This window comes from Saccostrea echinata, unplaced genomic scaffold, assembly GCF_033153115.1.
Source record: "Saccostrea echinata isolate AGI-Se365-2 ecotype Australia unplaced genomic scaffold, CSIRO_AGI_Sech_v1 ptg000001l, whole genome shotgun sequence".
Taxonomy (NCBI): Eukaryota; Metazoa; Mollusca; class Bivalvia; order Ostreida; family Ostreidae; genus Saccostrea; species Saccostrea echinata.
In genome coordinates, this window is record NW_026889750.1 from 22442355 (window position 1) to 22463781 (window position 21427).

At 35.1% G+C, this 21427-nt stretch overlaps 1 protein-coding gene across 1 annotated transcript; it reads left to right on the forward strand.

Moving 5' to 3' along the window:
* Positions 1-937: 937 nt before the first annotated feature.
* On the forward strand, positions 938-14668 carry LOC133187293 (ATP-dependent DNA helicase Q1-like). The gene is made up of 11 exons (XM_061322658.1): positions 938-1088; positions 1226-1414; positions 2060-2239; positions 2895-3200; positions 3483-3649; positions 3966-4047; positions 5089-5237; positions 10629-10885; positions 11460-11548; positions 11915-12187; positions 13986-14668. The coding sequence occupies exons 1-11, from the start codon at positions 1082-1084 to the stop codon at positions 14468-14470; spliced, it is 2184 nt and encodes a 727-aa protein (XP_061178642.1). The 5' UTR covers positions 938-1081; the 3' UTR covers positions 14471-14668.
* Positions 14669-21427: the final 6759 nt, after the last annotated feature.

Below are 21427 nucleotides of genomic sequence, written 5' to 3' on the forward strand. Positions count from 1 at the left end.
AAACCCTTTTTAAGACCAAGAATATCAGCTCCACCTTCAAATTTACCTGTTCTGTGAATCACACAAGATGTTAAATTGATATGGTACATTTTCATCTTTACATTTTCTTGCATGAGATATATAATTTGAAATAAATGAAGAGAATCTAAGAAAAAATTGTGTTGTACATAATTTTTAAAGTTTTGTTTGATAAAATTTATAATTCACTTTGGTGTTGAACTTGAATCAGGGTCATTGTAGGTACATGAATACTGTACTATCAATCTGAAATTCTTCCGAAATGATGGGGAAAATACCTAAATGATTTTTGGATTATAATCATTTCTATAAATATTTTGAATTAGACCATGTTGAATCAATTATCTCACTCAGCAGCAGAATTAATAAAACATCACAGTTTTTTTTATTGGGATGATTTATTGTGAATACATGATTGATAGATTCATTAAAAATGTTTTATTCACACAATAAATATGTTGATTTTGAAAAGAGTTTTTATTTCCATTCATCAATTAATATCAATATAACCAGAAAATGAAATCTTTCATTCTTTAAAATTGCTGGGTTTGGCAGAGGAGCGAAAAATGTATGAATAGTTTCTTTTTCCCATAGTAGAATTTGAAGCTATGGTTAGAAAAGACGAAACTGCAACCCATTGGAGTTGTCTCACTTGCTTCAACTGAGCATTTTTGATATCTTCCTTGCAGAGTTGTCGTCCGCTTCTTCTTTCCCGACACGATCATGGAGAGTGACGAATTTGATGTCTAATTCCCATCAAGGACTTAAATAACAGAGATTCTCATTCTTTTGAATATTTCCCCAGAAAACTTTAAAATAGCTGTGGCAAAATGTCATATATCCGGGATTTTACTTTCTCAGTCCATTTTCGGTTTTAGTATGGTGGCCTATCGGAAGTCACTGAATATTTCCCATCAACTTGAATGGAAATATCCAAGTACTTACGATTGAAAGAAATCCGGGAAATTCCAAAATGGATGCGCCCTGTGTGCCAGGCTGATGCTCAAAATATTGTATTAATGTATGAATTGCTGTAATTTGGACAAGTTTATTGTACCAAAGAATGGAAGGTTTGTTTGACAACACATAAATAATATTATGACGTGGATTGCCATCTGATAATACAGTAGGTGTATCATGTGGTGCATGTGCAGATGTGTACATGAATATAATATCATGAATCGCCAGTCTTACAAATATATTGAAGGGTACGAAAAAGAACTGAGGGAAGTCAAGGAACAGTTGGAGGATATTGAAATCCAGATCGAGACGCTTCTCCAGACTCAATCGGATCTAGCAGCGAGAAAAGAAGAGCTAGAATTACTTATTCAGACCAGCAGCAGAACATCAACACAATCCCAGTCTCAGGCAGTCTCACAGAAATGGGACACAGAAGGTTATATATCCTTAGGATTCCACTCTAGTGTTTTCCGCATAGAACTATAAACAAGGTTGTTAGAGTTGACATTCTTTCATGAACAATTGGCTATTGGTGCTAATCATTTTGTGTGCATGAATTCAGTAAGATTTATTGCTACTTTCGTGATTTAAACAATCAGTTGCAGAATATGCATATCATGCATACACGTATATATATTTTAAACATCATATTAATTTTAGACTTAATATTTTGGCAATCACATAGAGAATATTCTGTTGCCCAAGTTCCTTATCTAGGTTTTTTATAAAACATCTGGAAATACACTCAATGAAAATCACCCCCTTCCTTGCGTAAGTCAAGCTCAGCTAAGGCATCAAGCCTTTAGGCATCCTGATATTAGATTAAGATGTTTTCAAACTACAATGAGAGCTGGCCAAGACCTTGGCCTATTGATGTTGAAATCGTCAATGGGAACCATTTACCTCTCTGTAGTGGATAATCTTTTGTGAGTGTATAATTTTTATCTTTAGATTTTACGTATGTTGAACACCAAGCTGTATGTTGGAGGTCACGTTAAGTATTTGATACTTTCAATTGTTTTCTTTTTAATTGAAATTATAGTTTGCAATCTGGGTAATTGTCTTTGTATACATATTTCAGATTTTACATGGAGTGCTGCCTTAAAGCAGAAAATGAAGACTATATTCAAAATCAATGAGTTAAGACCAATGCAGTTACAGACTATGAATGTCACATTGTCTGGTAAAGACTGCATTCTGATAATGCCCACTGGTGGAGGCAAAAGCCTGTGTTTTCAACTTCCAGCACTGCTAAGCAAAGGTAAAACAAAATCAAAACATCCAATAATTCAAAACATTAATAAACAGGATCTCAAGAAGATTTTTCATTCTGTGAAATCACTATTTTCACAGGGGCAAATTTGCATGGTGTGAGGAAAAAGATTTGTTTGTGGGATTTGATTTTGTGGTTGAAGAAACATTAGCATAAAATTTAAGAATTTCATTGAGACATAAAGTATGGTCTCTTCATTCCTAGAAATCAATGAAAATTACCCCCCCCCCCCCCTCTTCCCCCCGAAAAATTAGTGATTTCACACTATTTGACAATGTTTATATTTTGAGCAAAAAAGACCCATAAAACATCCATAAAATAGGAATAAAAAAACTACAGGTAGTGTATGTAACACATTATTAAACTATTTATAAACATCATCAGACACTAAATTTGCAAACTTGATAGAATCAGTTCAAACTTTTTCATGTTTTTGCCAATAATATAAAGGCTCATCATTACCTTAACTCATTGTCTTAAATGTCAAGATCACAGGAGGGGGGAGGGCATTTGTTTGCACACAAAAAAAGATGGAGGGAGGGGGTGGAGGAGATAGACAAAGACACATGTTTGTTACAAAAAAGCCTATTTGTTTAGTAGTTACTGATGACACTTGCTACACCTGACATGTTTCCTGTTCCAGGTGTGACACTAGTTGTGTCGCCATTAGTGTCTCTGATGGAGGACCAGGTGATTGCTCTGGAGAGTTATGATGTCGACGCAGTGATGTTAAATGCCTCTACGGATAGAAACAAAGTAACTGCAGTCCAGAATGCTATGACTGATAAAAACTCTCCCATGAAACTTCTGTATGTAACCCCAGAAAAACTGGCCAAAAGTAAACGCTTCATGGCCAAGCTAGAGAAAATGTACGCCATGGGAAGGTTTTCACATCTAGTTATTGATGAGGTTCACTGCTGTTCACAGTGGGGGCATGATTTTAGACCAGGTATCACTTTATTTCACATAGTTAGCATTCCCTATTTTAACATATTTGTTTGGTCATTTATTTTTTCAATGGTAAAATTGATTGATACATGTACTGGTATCAATATTTCCAAACCTGATATTTTTATGTGTATACAATAAATGATACATGTATTATTATATAAAGGTATGTTCATAATGTGTTTAATAACAAATGAATATTTAAAAAGGGATTGTAGCTGACATTCTGATTGAGATGAATTTCTCAGTAATGAGTTCTAAATGAATGTCTGAATTGTTTTAGATTACAAATTCCTGGGAATCATGAAGCGACAGTTTCCAGAGGTTCCCATTCTTGGACTCACTGCAACGGCAACTAAAAATGTCATTGAGGATGTCAAGAAGATTCTCAATATTCCCTCTTGCATACTGTTTAAGGCATCTTTTAATAGACCCAATCTGTTTTATGAGGTAAAAATATATACCAATTTATATACTGATAGGATATACAGTTGAACTTTGGTATCTTGAACACAGATATCTCGATTACCATGGATATGTCAAAGTAATTTTGGATCGCATTTTTTCTTTAAGTATTTTGTACGCTCGATATTTCAAAGTTTTCCCTTGGCTAATGAAGTTCCAGATAACAAAGTTTGACTGTATTAAGTCCAGGGAAATAGTTTTTCACCCAGATAAAATTAGTCCATTGGTAAACAGATGTACCATTGATAGTTAACACATTTTATAGAAAATCAGACATGGCATTGATATTCTTCCTTTCTAGATCAAATCAAAGCCATCTGAACATAAAGAAGCCATGGATGAAATTCAAAGGCTCATTCAAAAGAGATTTAACAATCAGTCAGGTAAGATTTTTGGTTTTTAGGTCACCTGAGTCACTCAGGTGACCTATTGCTGTTTTCGTCCATGCGGGTGTGCATCTTGTGGGTGTGCGTCGTGCTTAAACTTTTCACATTTTCGACTTCTTCTCAAGAACCACTGGGCTAATTTCAACCAAACTTGCCACAAAGTATCTTGGGTAATGGTGATTCAAGTTTGTTCAAATGAAGGGCCAAGCCTTTTTCCAAGGGGAGATAATTAAGAATTAGTGAAAAATTAATGGCATCTTTTAAAAATCTTCTTCTCAAGAACCACTGGGCCAAGAAAGATAAACTTATATGGAAAAATCCTCAGATAGTGTAGATTCAAGTTTGTTCAAATCATGACCCCCTGGGTTAGAGTGAGGTCACAATGGACGATCTAAGTTTTACATAGGAATACATAGGAAAATTTTTTAAAAATCTTCTGCTCCAGGACCACAGGGCCAAGAAAGATGAAACTTATGTGCAAACATCCTCAGGTAGTGTAGATTCAATTTTGTTCAAATCATGTCCCCCGGGGGTAGGATGGGGCCACAATGGACAATCAAAGTTTTACATAGGAATACATTGGAAAAATCTCTAAAAATCTTCTCCAGAACCACTGGGACAATGTTAATTCAAATTTGTTCATATATTGACCCCCTGGGATAGGGAGGGGTGCAACAGATGATCAAAGTTTTTTAGTTAGGAATTTATAGGAAAGATCATTTAAAAATCTTCTCAAAAACAACAAAACCATGATAAGTCATTTTGATATAATTTAATTTTGGTTGTAACACGTCATTTAATTGGCTAAAAAATTAATTTATATTGTATAACCTGTTTTTTTTTTTTTTTTTTTTTTGCAGCTTTCATCTTATATTTCATGGATCCTCTATGGATTGTTGTTTTATACTCAGGTGACCGTTAAGGCCCTTGGGCCTCATGTTAAGCTTTATAATTCCTAATGGAAAAAAAGTTGCACTTGTTACAAACAATGTAAATATATATACAACTGAGTTATTAATTGCTATGTTAATATTGCAGGAATTATATACTGCTTTTCCCGTAAGGAATCACAGGACGTTACAGCTGATTTACGGCAGAGAGGAATTAAAACAGGTTGTTACCATGCAGATCTTAGCTCTCATGAAAGGAGTCGAGTGCATAAAATGTGGCTTAAAGATGAAATCAAGGTATAAAAATATATTCAAATGTGTAGAAAATTTCATATAGGAATATACATACAACATTTAAATACTAAACCTTATAACATATTAAAAGATTTGATAAATTTGACTCTTATTTACAAGATAAGAAGCCATGTATGAAAATTATTGTTAAGCTTGAATATAATGCTGTAAAATTGTTCTAAGGAATCCAGAATTGTCATTTAGAAGGCATGAGGTTTGAAAAAAAAAGAAATAGGTTCTAGATGTGACCAAAAAAAAAGAATTCTTAAAGCTCCCAAACAATATATTGAAATACTTTCAAATATTGGTTTGTATTTCTTGATGAGGAAAAAAAATTAAAAAATAACTTTCAGTTGGGATGGCAATCAAATACAGAATACTTTCTGACAGATAAAACATCTCACAATACCTTGTAATTGGCATAACGTTTATCAGCTCATTACACTGTACTTTGAAACTGTATGATATATAGTTACCACACAAATTAATATTTAAATAACTGTGAAAATACATTGGGGTTGGTATTCCACAATGGGTCTTGTAGACTAATAATTTGGAAGATTTTTGGAAAGATGGATTAATAAAATGATAAATAATTATTTGTAATAATTTCAATTTCATTATTCATTAAATGGTTGGGGAACCATATTTCTTTTTAATTGTCAGATTCTATGGCAGTCTTATGATCTGTGGATTTTTTTTTTTTTTGCTGGCAAATGCATGGACTATAATGCTAGTAGCAAATAAATAGCTGATCACTCTTAGATTTATTTACATCTTCAATGAGGCTGTAAAGCAGGCAACACATGCATTCCCTGGAACACTAGTTTTTTTGACTAACAGATTACAGATTTTCTAATTACTTGCCATTGTTCTGACTGAGTAACTAGTTACAAGTAACTGGTTTCCATTTAATATCCCTATTTTTAGCTCACCTGACAGGGATAGACATTAATTAACTTTCAGATTTACTTGCCCTTCGGGCAAGTGATCTCAAAATTTGACTTGTCCGAATGCAAAACTTTGTTGCCCAAAATTAGGAAAGAACTTTTGAAAAGAAGAAAATTATTAATTACTGTAAACGTAATGATAAGAAAAAAAATGTGACTAAATACACTACTGTCAATTTGGCAAGTTGAGCTACCTGAAAAAAAATTTGATGCTGCATCTGTACATAAATATATACCACTGTACTTGTGAATTTAACCTTTTAACACACACTTTCATGCAGCAATAACCCTCCGTTTCCTTTTAATAAAATTATATTTTTAGCTCACCTGAGCCAAAGGCTCAAGTGAGCTTTTCTGATCAAAATTTGTCCGTTGTCTGTCGTCGTTGTTGTTGTTGTCGTTGGTGTTGGCGTTGTTGTTGTAAACTTTTCACATTTTCATCTTCTTCTCAAGAACCACTGGGCCAAATTCAACCAAACTTGCCACAAAGTATCCTTGGGTGAAGGGGATTCAAGTTTGTTCAAATGAAGGGCCACGCCCTCTTTCAAGGGGAGATAATTAGGAATAAGTGAAAAAATAATGGCATCATTTAAAAATCTTCTTCTCAAGAACCACTGGGCCAGGAAAGATGAAACTTATGTGGAAACATCCCCAGGTAGTGTAGATTCAAGTTTGTTCAAATCATGACCCTGGGGGTAGGGTGGGGCCACAATGGGGGATCCAAGTTTTACATAGAAATATATAGGAAAATATCTTTAAAAATCTTCTTCTCAAGAACAGCAAAACCATGATTGGTCATATTTATATGGAAGCATCCTCAGGTAGTGTAGATTCAAGTTTGTTCAAATCATGACCCCCGGGGGTAGGGTGGGGCCACAATGGGGGATCAAAGTTTTACATATAAATATATAGGAAAATATCTTTAAAAATCTTCTTCTTAAGAGCAGCAAAGCCATGATTGGTCATATTTATATGGAAGCATCCTCAGGTAGTGTAGATTCAAGTTTGTTCAAATCATGACTTCGGGGGTAGGGTGAGGCCACAATGGGGGATCAAAGTTTTACATAGAAATATAAAGGAAAATATCTTTAAAAATCTTCTTCTTAAGAACAGCAAAGCCATGATTGGTCATATTTAAATGGAAGCATCCTCAGGTGGTGTAGATTCAAGTTTGTTCAAATCATGACCCCCGGGGGTAGGGTGAGGCCACAATGGGGGATCCAAGTTTTACATAGAAATATATAGGAAAAACTTTTAAAAATCTTCTTCTTAAGAAGAGTAAAGCCATGATTGGTCATATTTATATGGAAGCATCCTCAGGTAGTGTAGATTCAAATTTGTTCAAATCATGACCCCTGGGGGTAGGGTGAGGCCACAATGGGGGATCCAAGTTTTACATAGAAATATATAGGAAAAACTATTTAAAATCTTCTTCTTAAGAAGAGTAAAGCCATGATTGGTCATATTTATATGAAAGCATCCTCAGGTAGTGTAGATTCAAGTTTGTTCAAATCATGACCCCCGGGGGTAGGGTGGGGCCACAATGGGGGATCCAAGTTTTACATAGAAATATATAGGAAAATATCTTTAAAAATCTTCTTCTCAAGAACAGCAAAGCCATGATTGGTCATATTTATATGGAAGCATCCTCAGGTAGTGTCGATTCAAGTTTGTTCAAATCATGACCCCCGGGGGTAGGGTGGGGCCACAATGGGGGATCAAAGTTTTACATAGAAATATATAGGAAAATATCTTTAAAAATCTTCTTCTTAAGGGGATGAAGGACACATGGTCACATGACTTTGTTAAACTACGTCATAGTCTCCATTTATATAAGTGCAAAACGTGTAAAGCATCAGTTCTTGTATAAATTTTTGACAATTATTTTTCTTTAATTACCATCTTATATTAAAAAAATAAAAAGTTTAACATTCTTGTAAACATTAACAAATTATGAAAAAAGATTGATCCACTCCTCTGTTTCTTTAAACTGCGCGTCCAACAAGTCGGTGACGTCATACACGATCTGTTAGTACAGGAAGATCATACTCGGTGAATACAAGGGCGGTATTATTATGTAAAAACTGGTCATAATCAGTATATGATGAAGTATTTTGAGAAACAGGGAACACAAAAATTATTTTTGCATGGCTGATGACGGAAATCTTATGTAGGTATATCTTATTTCGCTTACTTAGCTTACGTGTGACGTCATAGTTGGTTTTTCCCGTACTCGAGAAATGTAAACATGACAAGTTTTTGTCCTGCTTATGTCGTCTTTAACGATGTCCTGTGCAATATTGAGGTCAGCTTCACCATTCGAAATTTTTACAGTTAATAAATAATTTAAAGGACTTGCATTTCAACGTAAATTTAAAAATATTGAATGATAGGATTTTTTGTAAATTACGTTTTTTGTTGTTTAAGTTGTCTTAAAAAGTTCGTATTTTTCCCTATCCAGATGCAGTGTGATAGATGAAACTTGCCTATTCGAATTTTAAACCCAATTCATACTCTGAAATATTTTAAAAGATACATGTTCACTTACATATTTTTTATATATGCTTTAAAAATCCAATTATGGACAGAGTAATGAGCCCGGAAACATGGAGAACTAAAACTCCACTTAGATACTGCAGGGCATAATATTTGTCAATCAATATCTCTAAAATAAGGTAAGAAACCTAATGATATAACTGCTTTAAGATATGTGGGACATAATTAATAAGAAGTATACAAAATATAAAAAAAAATTGAATGACAGGTATTTTTTCAGCGAAAGGTCCTTCTTCCCCTTAAGAGCAGCAAAGCCATGATTGGTCATATTTAAATGGAAGCATCCTCAGGTAGTGTAGATTCAAGTTTGTTCAAATCATGACCCCCGGGGGTAGGGTGGGGCCACAATGGGGGATCAAAGTTTTACATAGAAATATATAGGAAAAACTTTTAAAAATCTTCTTCTTAAGAAGAGTAAAGCCATGATTGGTCATATTTATATGGAAGCATCCTCAGGTAGTGTAGATTCAAATTTGTTCAAATCATGACCCCCGGGGGTAGGGTGGGGCCACAATGGGGGATCCAAGTTTTACATAGAAATATATAGGAAAAACTTTTAAAAATCTTCTTCTTAAGAACAGCAAAGCCATGATTGGTCATATTTATATGGAAGCATCCTCAGGTAGTGTAGATTCAAATTTGTTCAAATCATGACCCCCGGGGGTAGGGTGAGGCCACAATGGGGGATCAATGTTTTACATAGAAATATAGAGGAAAATATCTTTAAAAATCTTCTTCTTAAGAACAGCAAAGCCATGATTGGTCATATTTATATGGAAGCATCCTCAGGTAGTGTAGATTCAAGTTTGTTCAAATCATGACCCCTGGGGGTAGGGTGGGGCCACAATGGGGGGGGTCAAAGTTTTTCATAAGAGTATATAGAAAAAAACTTTAAAAATCTTCTTCTCAAGATAAGCAAAGACATGATTGGTCATATTTATATGGAGGCATCCTCAGGTAGTGTAGATTCAAGTTTGTTCAAATCATGACCCTCGGGGGTAGGGTTGGGCCACAATGGGTGATCAAAGTTTACAGAGGAATAAATAGGAAAAAATCTTTCTCTCAAGAATAGAAAGCCATGATTAGTCAAATTGATATGGAAGCATCATTGGGTAGTATAAAATGAAATTTGTTCAAATGAGCGCCCCCGGGGGTAGGGTGGGGCCACAATGGAGGATCAAAGTCTTTAATAGAAATATATAGGAAAATATCTTCTTCTGAAGAACTGCAAAGTCATGATTAGTCATTTTGATATGGAACCATCCTCAGGTAGTGTAGATTCAAGTTTGTTAAAATGATGACCCCCGGGGATAGGGTCAGGCCACAATGGGGGATCAAAAATTTTACATACTAGGAACATATAGGAAAATATCTTCTCAAGAACTGAAAATCATGTTTTGTCATTTTGATATGGAAGCATCTTCAGGTAGTGTAAATTCAATTTTGTTAAAATTATGACCCCTGGGGGTAGGGTGGGGTCCAATGGGGGATCGAAAGTTTTACATAAGAACATATATAAAAAATATTTCTTCTCAAGAACAGAAAAGCTATGTTTAGTCATATTGATATAGAAGCATCCTCAGGTAGTGTAGATTCAAGTTTGTGCAAATGATGACCCCTGGGATCGGGAGGAGCCACAATGGGGGATCAAATTTTTACAAAGGAATATATAAGAATTTTTTTTAAAAAATCTTCTCAAGTACAACAAAGCCATCAAGTACAACAAAGCCATTTGTTATATTGACATGGAAGCATCATCAGGTAGTTTAAAATTCAAGCCCTCCGGTAATCTTTTCAATACTGAACTGATTTGTGCTTTTGCCTAGCCAATGTGCTCAGGTGAGCAATGTTGCCCATGGGCCTCTTGTTTTTTTCGATGTTGTTACAGGTTGTGGTGGCCACCACAGCTTTTGGTATGGGTATAGATAAGCCAGATGTTCGCTTTGTGATCCACCACTCTGTTAGCAAGTCAATGGAAAACTTGTACCAGGAGAGTGGGCGAGCAGGCCGAGATAACAAAGTGTCACACTGCATCGTGTTCTACAGACTGGCAGACATATTCCGACAGAGCACAATGGTGTTCACAGAACAGACAGGACTAGACAATCTGTATGGAATCATGGCTTACTGTATGGATCTTACCAGGTTACCTTTAGTTTTACATATGTCTTATGACTTTGTGTACTTTGTATTAGTATAATTATGTATCAATAAAGAAATTGAAAATGCTAGTATCTTGTATAGATAAGTGCTGCTTTATTTATTTTTTTGGCATATAAAGGGTGGTGGTTATAATGATTATCTCAGATTTTACTTTAGTTCAACAACATGTCAATAATGTATAAAGGGAAAAATAAATTGCAGTGTTAATTTTTGCTATATTCATGCATACTCTCATTTACATTGCAAATGAATAAAATGAATATTTTAAATATGCTTAAATGTTTTTAAACATAGTAATGTGCATATTGAAGACACACTGGTACTTCATATGTATGTGTATTCAAACACACTGTGATTAGGTGTCAAAAGAAAGACACACAAAGTTAGATACATGTATCTGCATATTTAATCTCTTATACAGTATATACATATAATATATAAACCGATGCCTGAGAATCTTCAAAGGAAATACTGTACATTAATATTGATTCATTTTCAAAGACTTTATTGAAGTCATGCAAGTTCAGAAATTATTAAATAAAATTCCCAATTTCAGATGCCGGAGATCTGTTATTGCTCAGCATTTTGGAGAATCCTGGGATAGATCGGACTGCAAGGAAATGTGTGACCATTGTCAGACTCAAGGTTAGTTTTGAATGGGTTATAAAAGGTCAAAATTAACATGTTTTATATAACTTCAGTATAATGTATAACTGAATATATTACTTGTAAAATCTTGGGGTAAAAAGTTTGTCCTTCCCCTCACACGTCTTTTTGAAAAGAAGATTTTAATGATTGGATATAAATGTACATCTTCATTTGCTTATTATATATATTTCTCATGCATATTACCAGTTTGTACTTTGAAAAAAAGAAAGTTGAAGGGATATATGTGGTTAGGGTTATGACCCTCTTCCCTTAGCTTTCTTAAGGGGGCATAACTCTCAGCTAGCAAATAATATTTATAGCACAAATGAATGTGCACTCTATTTATTCATTCCTTTGTTTCAGCTGAGATAGAAAAAAGAGATGTCAAAAAACATTGTCAACTGATCATAGAAATTCTGAAGCAAGCATCTAGGCTGGAGGAAAGACTGACAGCAATAAAACTGATGGATGCCTTTCAAGGAAAGAAAGTAGGAGGATTCAAGGTCACAGGTCTTGATCTGCCCGCAGTCACGAGAGACGTACTGGAGAGGATCATATCTCTTATGTTAATCAGGGGTTATCTGAGGGAGGATTTTCATTTCACTGCCTATTCTACCATCAGTTATCTTATCCCAGGTAGGATTATATTATCCCTTAGTTAACTGACTTGAGCCTTTCATTTTATACCTATTTTAGAACATTTAATTCACTCATTCTCATGAATAACCACATAAGACTAGTTAGCCAATCAGAGCACACCCTGACCGGCAGAATACTTACTTGTCCAGTGATATTAAGCAATGTAAATACCACTTGGATCTACTAGGCTTAAGCATACTAAACAGTATAGCAGGAGGTTGCAATTAGAAAAGCATGTGTTTGGAGTGGAAAAACTGACAGGGTGACCTTGTCTGTCTCTGATTCTAATGATGTTTTTGTAACTAATTAGGAATCTCACTTTCCAATTTTCAACACTTTTTGTGATGCAATAACTCAATTTTCAACTAACATTTTAAAATTTTGTTTAGATGTACTTTACTGTAAAAGGAAGACACATAAATTTTTTTGTGTCATATAACTTTGCCTCTCTTTCTGTATGTGTTTCTGTATTGACACTTTAGCTGTAATGCAATTGAATCAGTTTTCAATGTACATTTTGAAATTTTATACAGCAGTACTAATATTCCTAAAGATTTTGGAGTCATATCACTTCATCCATCTGTCTGTATGTCTCTGTCTTCATGACTCAGTAACTCAAACAGTTTTCATCATGACTGTTTCAAATTTTATACAGAAAGAGTTGAACATAAGAGGAAGATAGTTCAAGACACCTATTAATTTTGTAGTCTATTTTTTTGTTAATAATTCTATTGAGAGCGACATGTTGTACTCAGAAAGTTTTCACATTACTCTACTAAATACAGTTGTCTCTTTTATTTGACAGCCCTTAGCTGGGCACTCTCTGATTGTGTCAGTTTTCTGGTTCACAACAGATATAGCATTGGATTACTTGAAGTCAATGTCATTATTACCAATCCTCTATCATTTGTTAAACAATAGGCCCATGGGCCCATGCTCACCTGAGTCACTATAGCCCTCCTGTTCTTTTATCAGCAGAATTTTCCCCCTATATATTCCCATATATAATTAAGATCACATATTGCAGCCCCACCCTACCCCAGGAGGTCTTGATTTGAACAAACTTGAATAAACGTCATGTCAGGAAGCCTTCACTTACATTTCATCTTTTCTGGCCCAGTGGTTCTTGAGAAGATTTTGTAAATGACCCTATCCAATTTTCCCTATTTCTTAATTATCTTCTTTTAGAAGAGGGTGTAGCCCTTCATTTGAAAAAACTTGAATCCCCTTTACCTAAGGACACTCAGAGCCAAGCTTGTTTAAAATTCGCCCAGTGGTTCAGGAGAAGATTAAAATATAAAAAAAGTTTATTTAAATGCCGAAGACAGCCAATGGACAAATTTTGATCAGATAATCTCACTTGAGCCTTCAGCTCAGGTGAGTTAAAATAATACTAGGGTCATGAGATGAATATTCATCAAATATGTGTTTATGGAAGAGAATCTAAATCTGTGGCTTCATCTGTGTTGATTATAACTCTGTTTAGCTGATACATTTAGCTATGATGTGGTTGACCTTTTCATAGCATAATATTCAATATTCAGACATAGGTAAATAAGGATAATTTTCTGGTGTACCTTGAACAGATTAGCCTTGGCTATGACCTTTGACATGAATCAGAAATAAAAAACATTTTCATGTATTATGTAATTTTGTTGAGAATGATCTATCTTCCATTTATCATATGTTGGTAAATCAGAATGTTTTCTGTTGAAGAAATATTTTTTTGTAGTACATGTAAATAAATTTCATGATTGAGTTAAATTTCAACTTTATACTTCAATGTGTTCATCAGGTGACAAGCAGAATTTACTGAAGTGTGAATCTACAAAGGTCCTACTGGACTGTGTTCAGAAAAGGAAACCCACCAAACCCAACTCAGCTTCTTCAGTATCTCATACCAATGACAAGAAGAAATCTGAAATACCAAAGAGTAAATCCAAACCCAAACTTGTTATTGTGAAGTCTCAGAATTCAAATAACCCTGGCACCAATAATGGTGCAGTCACAGAAAAACCTTCTGTCCACAAACAGCTTTCACTCAAGAGGAAAAAACCTATAATATACGAGTCTGAGGATAGTGATCTAGACTTTGGTGAAGAGAGCACCGATTGTTTTGTGGTGAAAAAAAGGTATGTGGATTCTTCTGCTAACCCAGATTCCAACCTGAATCTGATGAATGAAGAAATGGAGAAAGTGGACAGACATGTGGATAATACAGACAGTGTTGGTAATTCACAAGATGATGCTATACAACTGGACTCTGACAGCAATGATTGAATCAGAATGAAACAGTTGTGATCATGTTGATTCCAAAGAAAAGGAGGAAGATATACTTACAGGCTTGCTTTCTGCATAGGAAACAGAATCAAGGAATTTGCAGAATCAAAACTGTGCATCAACCCAAAAACTTGTTTGATACTGAATATTTGCTCGAGATTTTCGTTAACACATTATGAAAAAAATGTTTTTAAAGAATCTCAGTGTTCTTGTTGTGTAATGACAAATTATTATATTTCCTGTGAGTGAAGGAGGTTTTCAAAACCATGTTGTCAAAATATGCACAATTAAGTTATATAATATATATGTGCATGCATTTTTCAGTCAACTGGGTTGGGGTTAAGCTTTTCACATCGGATTCAATGATTGTTCTGAATATGAATGTGTGCATGTAAACTTTTAATATTGTCATCTTTTTGAGAGCTAGTTTGAACAAACTTGCGACAAATCATCCTTTGGTAAAGGGGGATTCGTAATTTTTTTCAGTTAAAGGGACATTCCCTTTTTCAAGGGAAAATAATAAGAAATACCGAAATTAGAGTGCGTGGAATTTTTAATCATAAGAATAACGGGGGCTAGGAAAGACATTTTGCAAGTCAAGGCCCCTGGGGCTGGGATTGGGCCACAGTATAGGGTCAAAATTTTATACAGAATGTAATAACCCACAAAAGGGTTCAAAGTTTTGAATTAAAATGTTCCACAGAAGGATTCAAAGAAATGAATTAAAAGCTTTTTTCTTATGAATAGCAAGGTCAGCATTAGTAAAATTAAAAGCAAAGTATCTTCATGAAGTTTAGAAACATATTTGTTCAAAACATGGGTCAGGCACTGGGACCACAATTGGGAAGTTTTTATCATATGGTATATACCTCATTATACTTATTCTAAACAACGCATTATCTGATCGGTTCTAGACAGTCAGCTAGTGACAGGGCCATAAAAACTTCATATTTCCCTGTCTTCGTTCTTTTCATCATACTGTATACAGGGTTATTTTCGTTTGTGTTATTTTTCGCCCTTTTACACTTGCAAACAACTTTACCCCGTTTTAAACTCGCCCAGTCATAGTTCTGTTTAAGAAATTTTGCTGTGTTCTTTGAGTTCGTCCCGTTTTAAATTCGGCCATCAGTGAGTAGGATGAAAATAAAACGGAGGGGAAAAAATTCCCTGTATACAGTAATTATTCTATCTCTTCGGAGATCTCGTGAATTTTCCCTCAATACTTTAATATCATTCATTGAACGAAAACTGCCGAGAGCAGTAGACGTAACAAAATTCATAACAATACAAAGGTATGCCAAGCAGTGACAAGCGATCTTCTTTCCGATAAGGGGGCTAAAAAAATCCAAGACAAATGTCTTTGAAGTTTACAAGGACTTCAGTAAAGTGTTTCAGAGACTTTTTAAAAACTGAAAGTGAATTGGAGAGCGGTGCTTAATGTTAAAGTTTGTGTTTATTTTTAAAGGCTTGGCTTGTTTCACTATATAATAAACATTTATTACATGACTAGCATGACCCCCTCGGGGAATATGATTTTTCTTGCCTGAATAAATCTTCATATTGCCCACACGATTCATGCAATAAATGTATAATATTTTTTCAGATTTAAGAAACTTCTTTTATCTAGAAAATTATGAAAACTACGAATTTTGGGACACGTTTGATTGACACGGATCCTTGCTCTTCACATAGTGAACTCTACCCGTAATAATTAAGAAAAGTAGAAATTTTGTTGTGAATTAGCAAATAAAATATTAAAACTATAACCCAAGAAATCAGAGTAGAAATGTGAGAAAGCAAAGCCAGCTCACCAGTATTGTAAGTCCGTGCTCAGTGATGTGTGAACAAACTGAACATACCTGGAAAAAACAGATGTTTGACGTGATGTAAAGAATTTCATTGTCATTGAATTCTTAGAATATACATGAAAGTTTAATTCAATGAACGGGTTTTATTTTTTTGAATAACCAAAGAAATTTAAAATATAAACAATGCAACTGTGTGTAGGCCCCTTTAAAGTCAGCATGAGAATCTGTACTCAGGTTAGTCCGAAATATCTGACGTTTTCCAGGCTTTTTTCACGATTTTGATATTTTACATGCCAGGAAAACGTCAGAACCACGAAAACTGGAAATTCGCCGCCTACAACTGGAGGCGGTATTCTTAAGTGGATTTTCGATACCTGCGAACCGAATTAAATGCTGGATTCACAACTTATAAATAGTACAATGCCTTTAGTACTCACCAACATCATTTTTATGGTTTGTCTATGAAATATACAGTCTGGTGAAAACATTTTATCAGACCGTCGAGTTTTCTTTTCATTTCGTCATTAAAATCTTGCAAGATCTGTATCGAAATGTGGAGTGATATTTTCTCTTTTCATCGATATTGGTGAGTACTAGAAGCATTGTGCTCCTGATAAATTGTAAGTTCGGCATTTAATTCAGTTTGCAATTATCGAAAATCAGCTCCGGTTGGAGACGGTGAAATTTCCAGTTTCCGTAATGGCGCCAATTCTGACGTTTTCCTGGCATGTAAAATACCAAATCGTTAAAAAAAAGAAGCCAGGAAAACGTCAGATATTTCGGACTATACTCAGGTGAGCTTGTGGTCCATGGGCCTGTTTTCTTCTGTTCAGCGAAGATAGATGAAGAGCTACCATAGGTACAAATTTCTGTCCCCAAGATGAATTGTGTCAATATCTGATATCATACATGCATAAGACAAATTTAAGCTGACATGCGACTAATCAATGTCAACATGCGAGTTGACAAAGTCCACATGCACCATAGATATGTTCATATGCAAGTTATAAACATGTATCGACTTGCAAGATAATGATGTTGGCATGCAATATATGTGGTCATAGCAATTTATTTATGTCGATTAGCATCATTATGTTATGTGACTTGAATATGTCAAAATTGAAGATAATTTTGTTGACATGACATAAATTAGTCGCATGTCAACATACATGTATTATGTTGATGTTGCATGTTGACATACATGTATACGTCGCATTGACATAGATTACATGTACACATGTCGCATGTCAGTTTTAAACTCGATCGCATGTCTGCATGATTGAATATGTCACATGTCGACATAATTATATTGCTTGTTGAGATAGTTATAATACATGTCAGCACAATTAACTCACAAATGGACGTTAACAAGTTTGCATGTTAACATAATTTACGTTCCACATTGCATGTTTGATATCATTAACTTAATTTATGTGCTTATCAAAATCAAGAGAATAGATTTGTTAGTTGCATGTCGACTTACTACTTCGCAGAACTGTTAATTCCTATTTTTAGCTCTTCTGAGCCAAAGGCTCAAAGAGCTAATGCTATGGCCATTTGTGCAGTGTGCGTAAACTTTTTAGAATATTTGCCATAATTCAAGAACCCCTTGGCCAATTATTGTCAAATTTGTCACAGGGTATTCTTGGCCCAAGCGCTCCCTTTTATACTAAAACTAGGGTTGTGACCCTTAAACAAGGGGAGATAATTAGGAAAATAGAAACATTAGTACTGGTTGCTAAAAAATCTTCTTCTCAAGAACCACTGGGTAGATTATCACCAAACTTACACAAAAGGATGAGGATATGTTGTAGATTAAAATTGCATGGAAATTTACCCTTGGGCAAAGGGCGTGGTCTCAAGGTCACTTCAAACATGACCAACAATTACATTTTATTAAAATGTTATTTTGCTTACTATAAGGATTAGGATCATCAAATCTTGTCAGTTGATGCATCTAAGGACCTCATATCATGTTGACTCAAAAGTAGGTCACGGTGACTTACTTTTTAGCTCACCTGAGCCGAAGGCTCAAGTGAGCTTTTCTGATCACATTTTGTCTGTAGTCCGTCTGTCTGTCCGTCTGTAAACTTTTCACATTTTCGACTTCTTCTCAAGAACCACTGGGCCAATTTCAACCAAACTTGCCACAAAGTATCCCTGGGTAAAGGGGATTCAAGTTTGTTCAAATGAAGGACCACGCCTTCTTCCAAGGGGAGATAATTAAGAATTCGTGAAAAATTAATGGCATCATTAAAAAATCTTCTTCTCAAGAACCACTGTGCTTGAAAACATGAAACTTATGTGGAAGCATCCTCAGGTAGTGTAGATTCAAGTTTGTTCAAATCATGACCCCCGGGGGTAGGGTGGGGCCGCAATGGGCGATCAAAGTTTTACATAGGAAATATACAGGAAAAATCTTTAAAAATCTTCTTCTCAAGAACAGCAAAACCATAATTGGTCATATTTATATGGTAGCATCCTCAGATAGTGTAGATTCAAGTTTGTTCAAATCATGACCCCCCGGGGGTCGGGTGGGGCCACAATGGGCGATCAAAGTTTTATATAGGAATATATAGGAAAAATCTTCAAAAATCTTCTTCTCAAGAACAGCAAAGCCATGATTGGTCTTATTTACTTGGAAGCATCCTCAGGTAGTGTAGATTCAAGTTTGTTCAAATCATGACCCCCGGGGGTCGGGTGGGGCCACAATGGGCGATCAAAGTTTTGCATAGGAATATATATGAAAAATCTTTAAAAATCTTCTTCTCAAGAACAGCAAAGCCATCATTGGTCATATTTATATGGTAGCATCCTCAGGTAGTGTAGATTCAAGTTTGTTCAACTCATGACCCCCGGGGGTCGGGTGGGGACACAATGGGCGATCAAAGTTTTACATAGGAACACATAGTAAAAATCTTCTTCTCAAGAACAGCAAAGCCATGATTGGTCATATTTATATGTTAGCATCCTCAGGTAGTGTAGATTCAAGTTTGTTCAACTCATGACCCCCGGGGGTCGGGTGGGACCACAATGGGCGATCAAAGTTTTACATAGGAATATATAGGAAAAATCTTTAAAAATCTTCTTCTCAAGAACAGCAAAGCCATGATTGGTCATATTTACATGGAAGTATCCTCAGTTAGTGTACATTCAAATTTATTCAACTCATGACCCCCGGGGGTTGGGTGGGGCCACAATGGGCGATCAAAGTTTTACATAGGAACACATAGTAAAAATCTTCTTCTCAAGAACAGCAAAGCCATAATTGGTCATATTTATATGGTAGCATCCTCAGATAGTGTACATTCAAATTTGTTCAAATCATGACCCCCGGGGGTCGGGTGGGGCCACAATGGGCAATCAAAGTTTTATATAGGAACACATAGTAAAAATTCTAAAAAAAAAACAATTTGTTAAGAATAGCAAAGTCATGATTGGTCATATATATATGGTAGCATCCTTAGATAGTGTACATACAAATTTGTTCGAATCATGACCCCCGGAGGTCGGGTGGGGCCACAATGGGCAATCAAAGTTTTACATTGGAACACATAGTAAAAATCTTTAAAAAAAACTATTTGTTAAGAATAGCAAAGCCATGATTGGTCATATTTATATGGAAGCATTCTTAGATAGTGTACATTCAAGTTTGTTCAAACATGACCCCTGGGGGTCGGGTGGGGCCACAATGGGTGATCAAAGTTTTACATAGGAATACATAGGTTAAATCTTTAAAAATCTTCTACTCAAGAACAGCAAAGCCATGATTGGTCATATTTAAATGGAAGCATCCTCAGATAATGTAGATTCAAATTTGTTCAATTCATGACACCCCCCCCCCAACCACTTTTATATTTAAACTTTTCAACCTTTCAAGATTGAAGTGATTTCTGCTTTTTCCTAGTCATGGTGCTCAGGTGAGCGATGTGGCCCCTGGGCCTCTTGTTAAATTTTGGGGCCATTCTTTTTCAAAACGATTTAGAGGCATATTTTGAACAATTTAAGGCCTATGATCATAAAACTTTGTCAGTTGATGTATCTTGGGCCCTCAAAGTACGTCAACTAAAAAGTAGGTCACCTTGACCTACTTTTTGAATTTTATGGCTAATCTTTTTCAAAACAATTAAGGTAATTAATTCGAATACTGAGAGGTTTAGAATCATTAAATCTTGTAAGATGATGCATCTTGGGGCAATAAAACATATTTATTAAAAAGTAGGTCAGAGTGACCTACTATTTGAACTTTGCAGGCATTCGATTTCAAAGCGTTTTAGAGGCAAAATTTGGACATTTTAAGGCCTATGATCATAAAACTTTGCAAGTTGATGCATCTTGGGTCCTCAAAAAACGTCAACTGAAAAGTAGGTCACCTTGACCTACTTTTCAATTTATATGACTATAATTAAATATTTCAAGTACTAATTGGCTTAGAATCACCACACTTTGTCAGTTGATGCATCTTGGGTCTTCGGAGTAGGTCGACTGAAAAGTAGGTCACCGTGACCTACTTTTGAAAATTTATGGCTTTAATTAAATATTTCAGGTACTAATTGGCTTAGAATCATCAAACTTTGTCAGTTGATGCATCTTGGGTCTTCGGAGTAGGTCGACTGAAAAGTAGGTCACCGTGACCTACTTTTGAAAATTTATGGCTTTAATTAAATATTTCAGGTACTAATTGGCTTAGAATCATCAAACTTTGTCAGTCAATGTATCTTGGTCCTCAGAGTACAACAATTGAAAAGTAGGTCACCATGACCTACTTTTGAAAATTTATGGCTTTAATTAAATATTTCAGGTACTAATTGGCTTAGAATCATCCAACTTTTTCAGTTGATGCATCTTGGGTCCTTGGAGTACAACTGAAAAGTAGGTCACTTTGACCTACTTTTAAAAATTTATGGCTTTAATTAAATATTTCAGGTATTTATTGGCTTAGAATCATCAAACTTTGTCAGTTGATGCATCTTGGGTTCTTGGAGTATGACAACTGAAAAGTAGGTCACGGTGATCTACTTTTGAAATTTTATCTCTGTATTTAATATTTTTCGGGTACTATTTGGCTTAGAATCATCAAAATTTGTCAATTGGTGCATCATGGATCCTCGGAGTAGGATGACTGAAAAGTATGTCACTGTGACCTACT

Excerpts from the sequence above, each read along its gene's own strand:
- LOC133187293 (XM_061322658.1), top strand. Across the intron at positions 3,201-3,482 it reads GGGGCATGATTTTAGACCAG|ATTACAAATTCCTGGGAATC; the intron begins GTATCACTTTAT and ends GAATTGTTTTAG. Across the intron at positions 5,238-10,628 it reads GGCTTAAAGATGAAATCAAG|GTTGTGGTGGCCACCACAGC; the intron begins GTATAAAAATAT and ends ATGTTGTTACAG.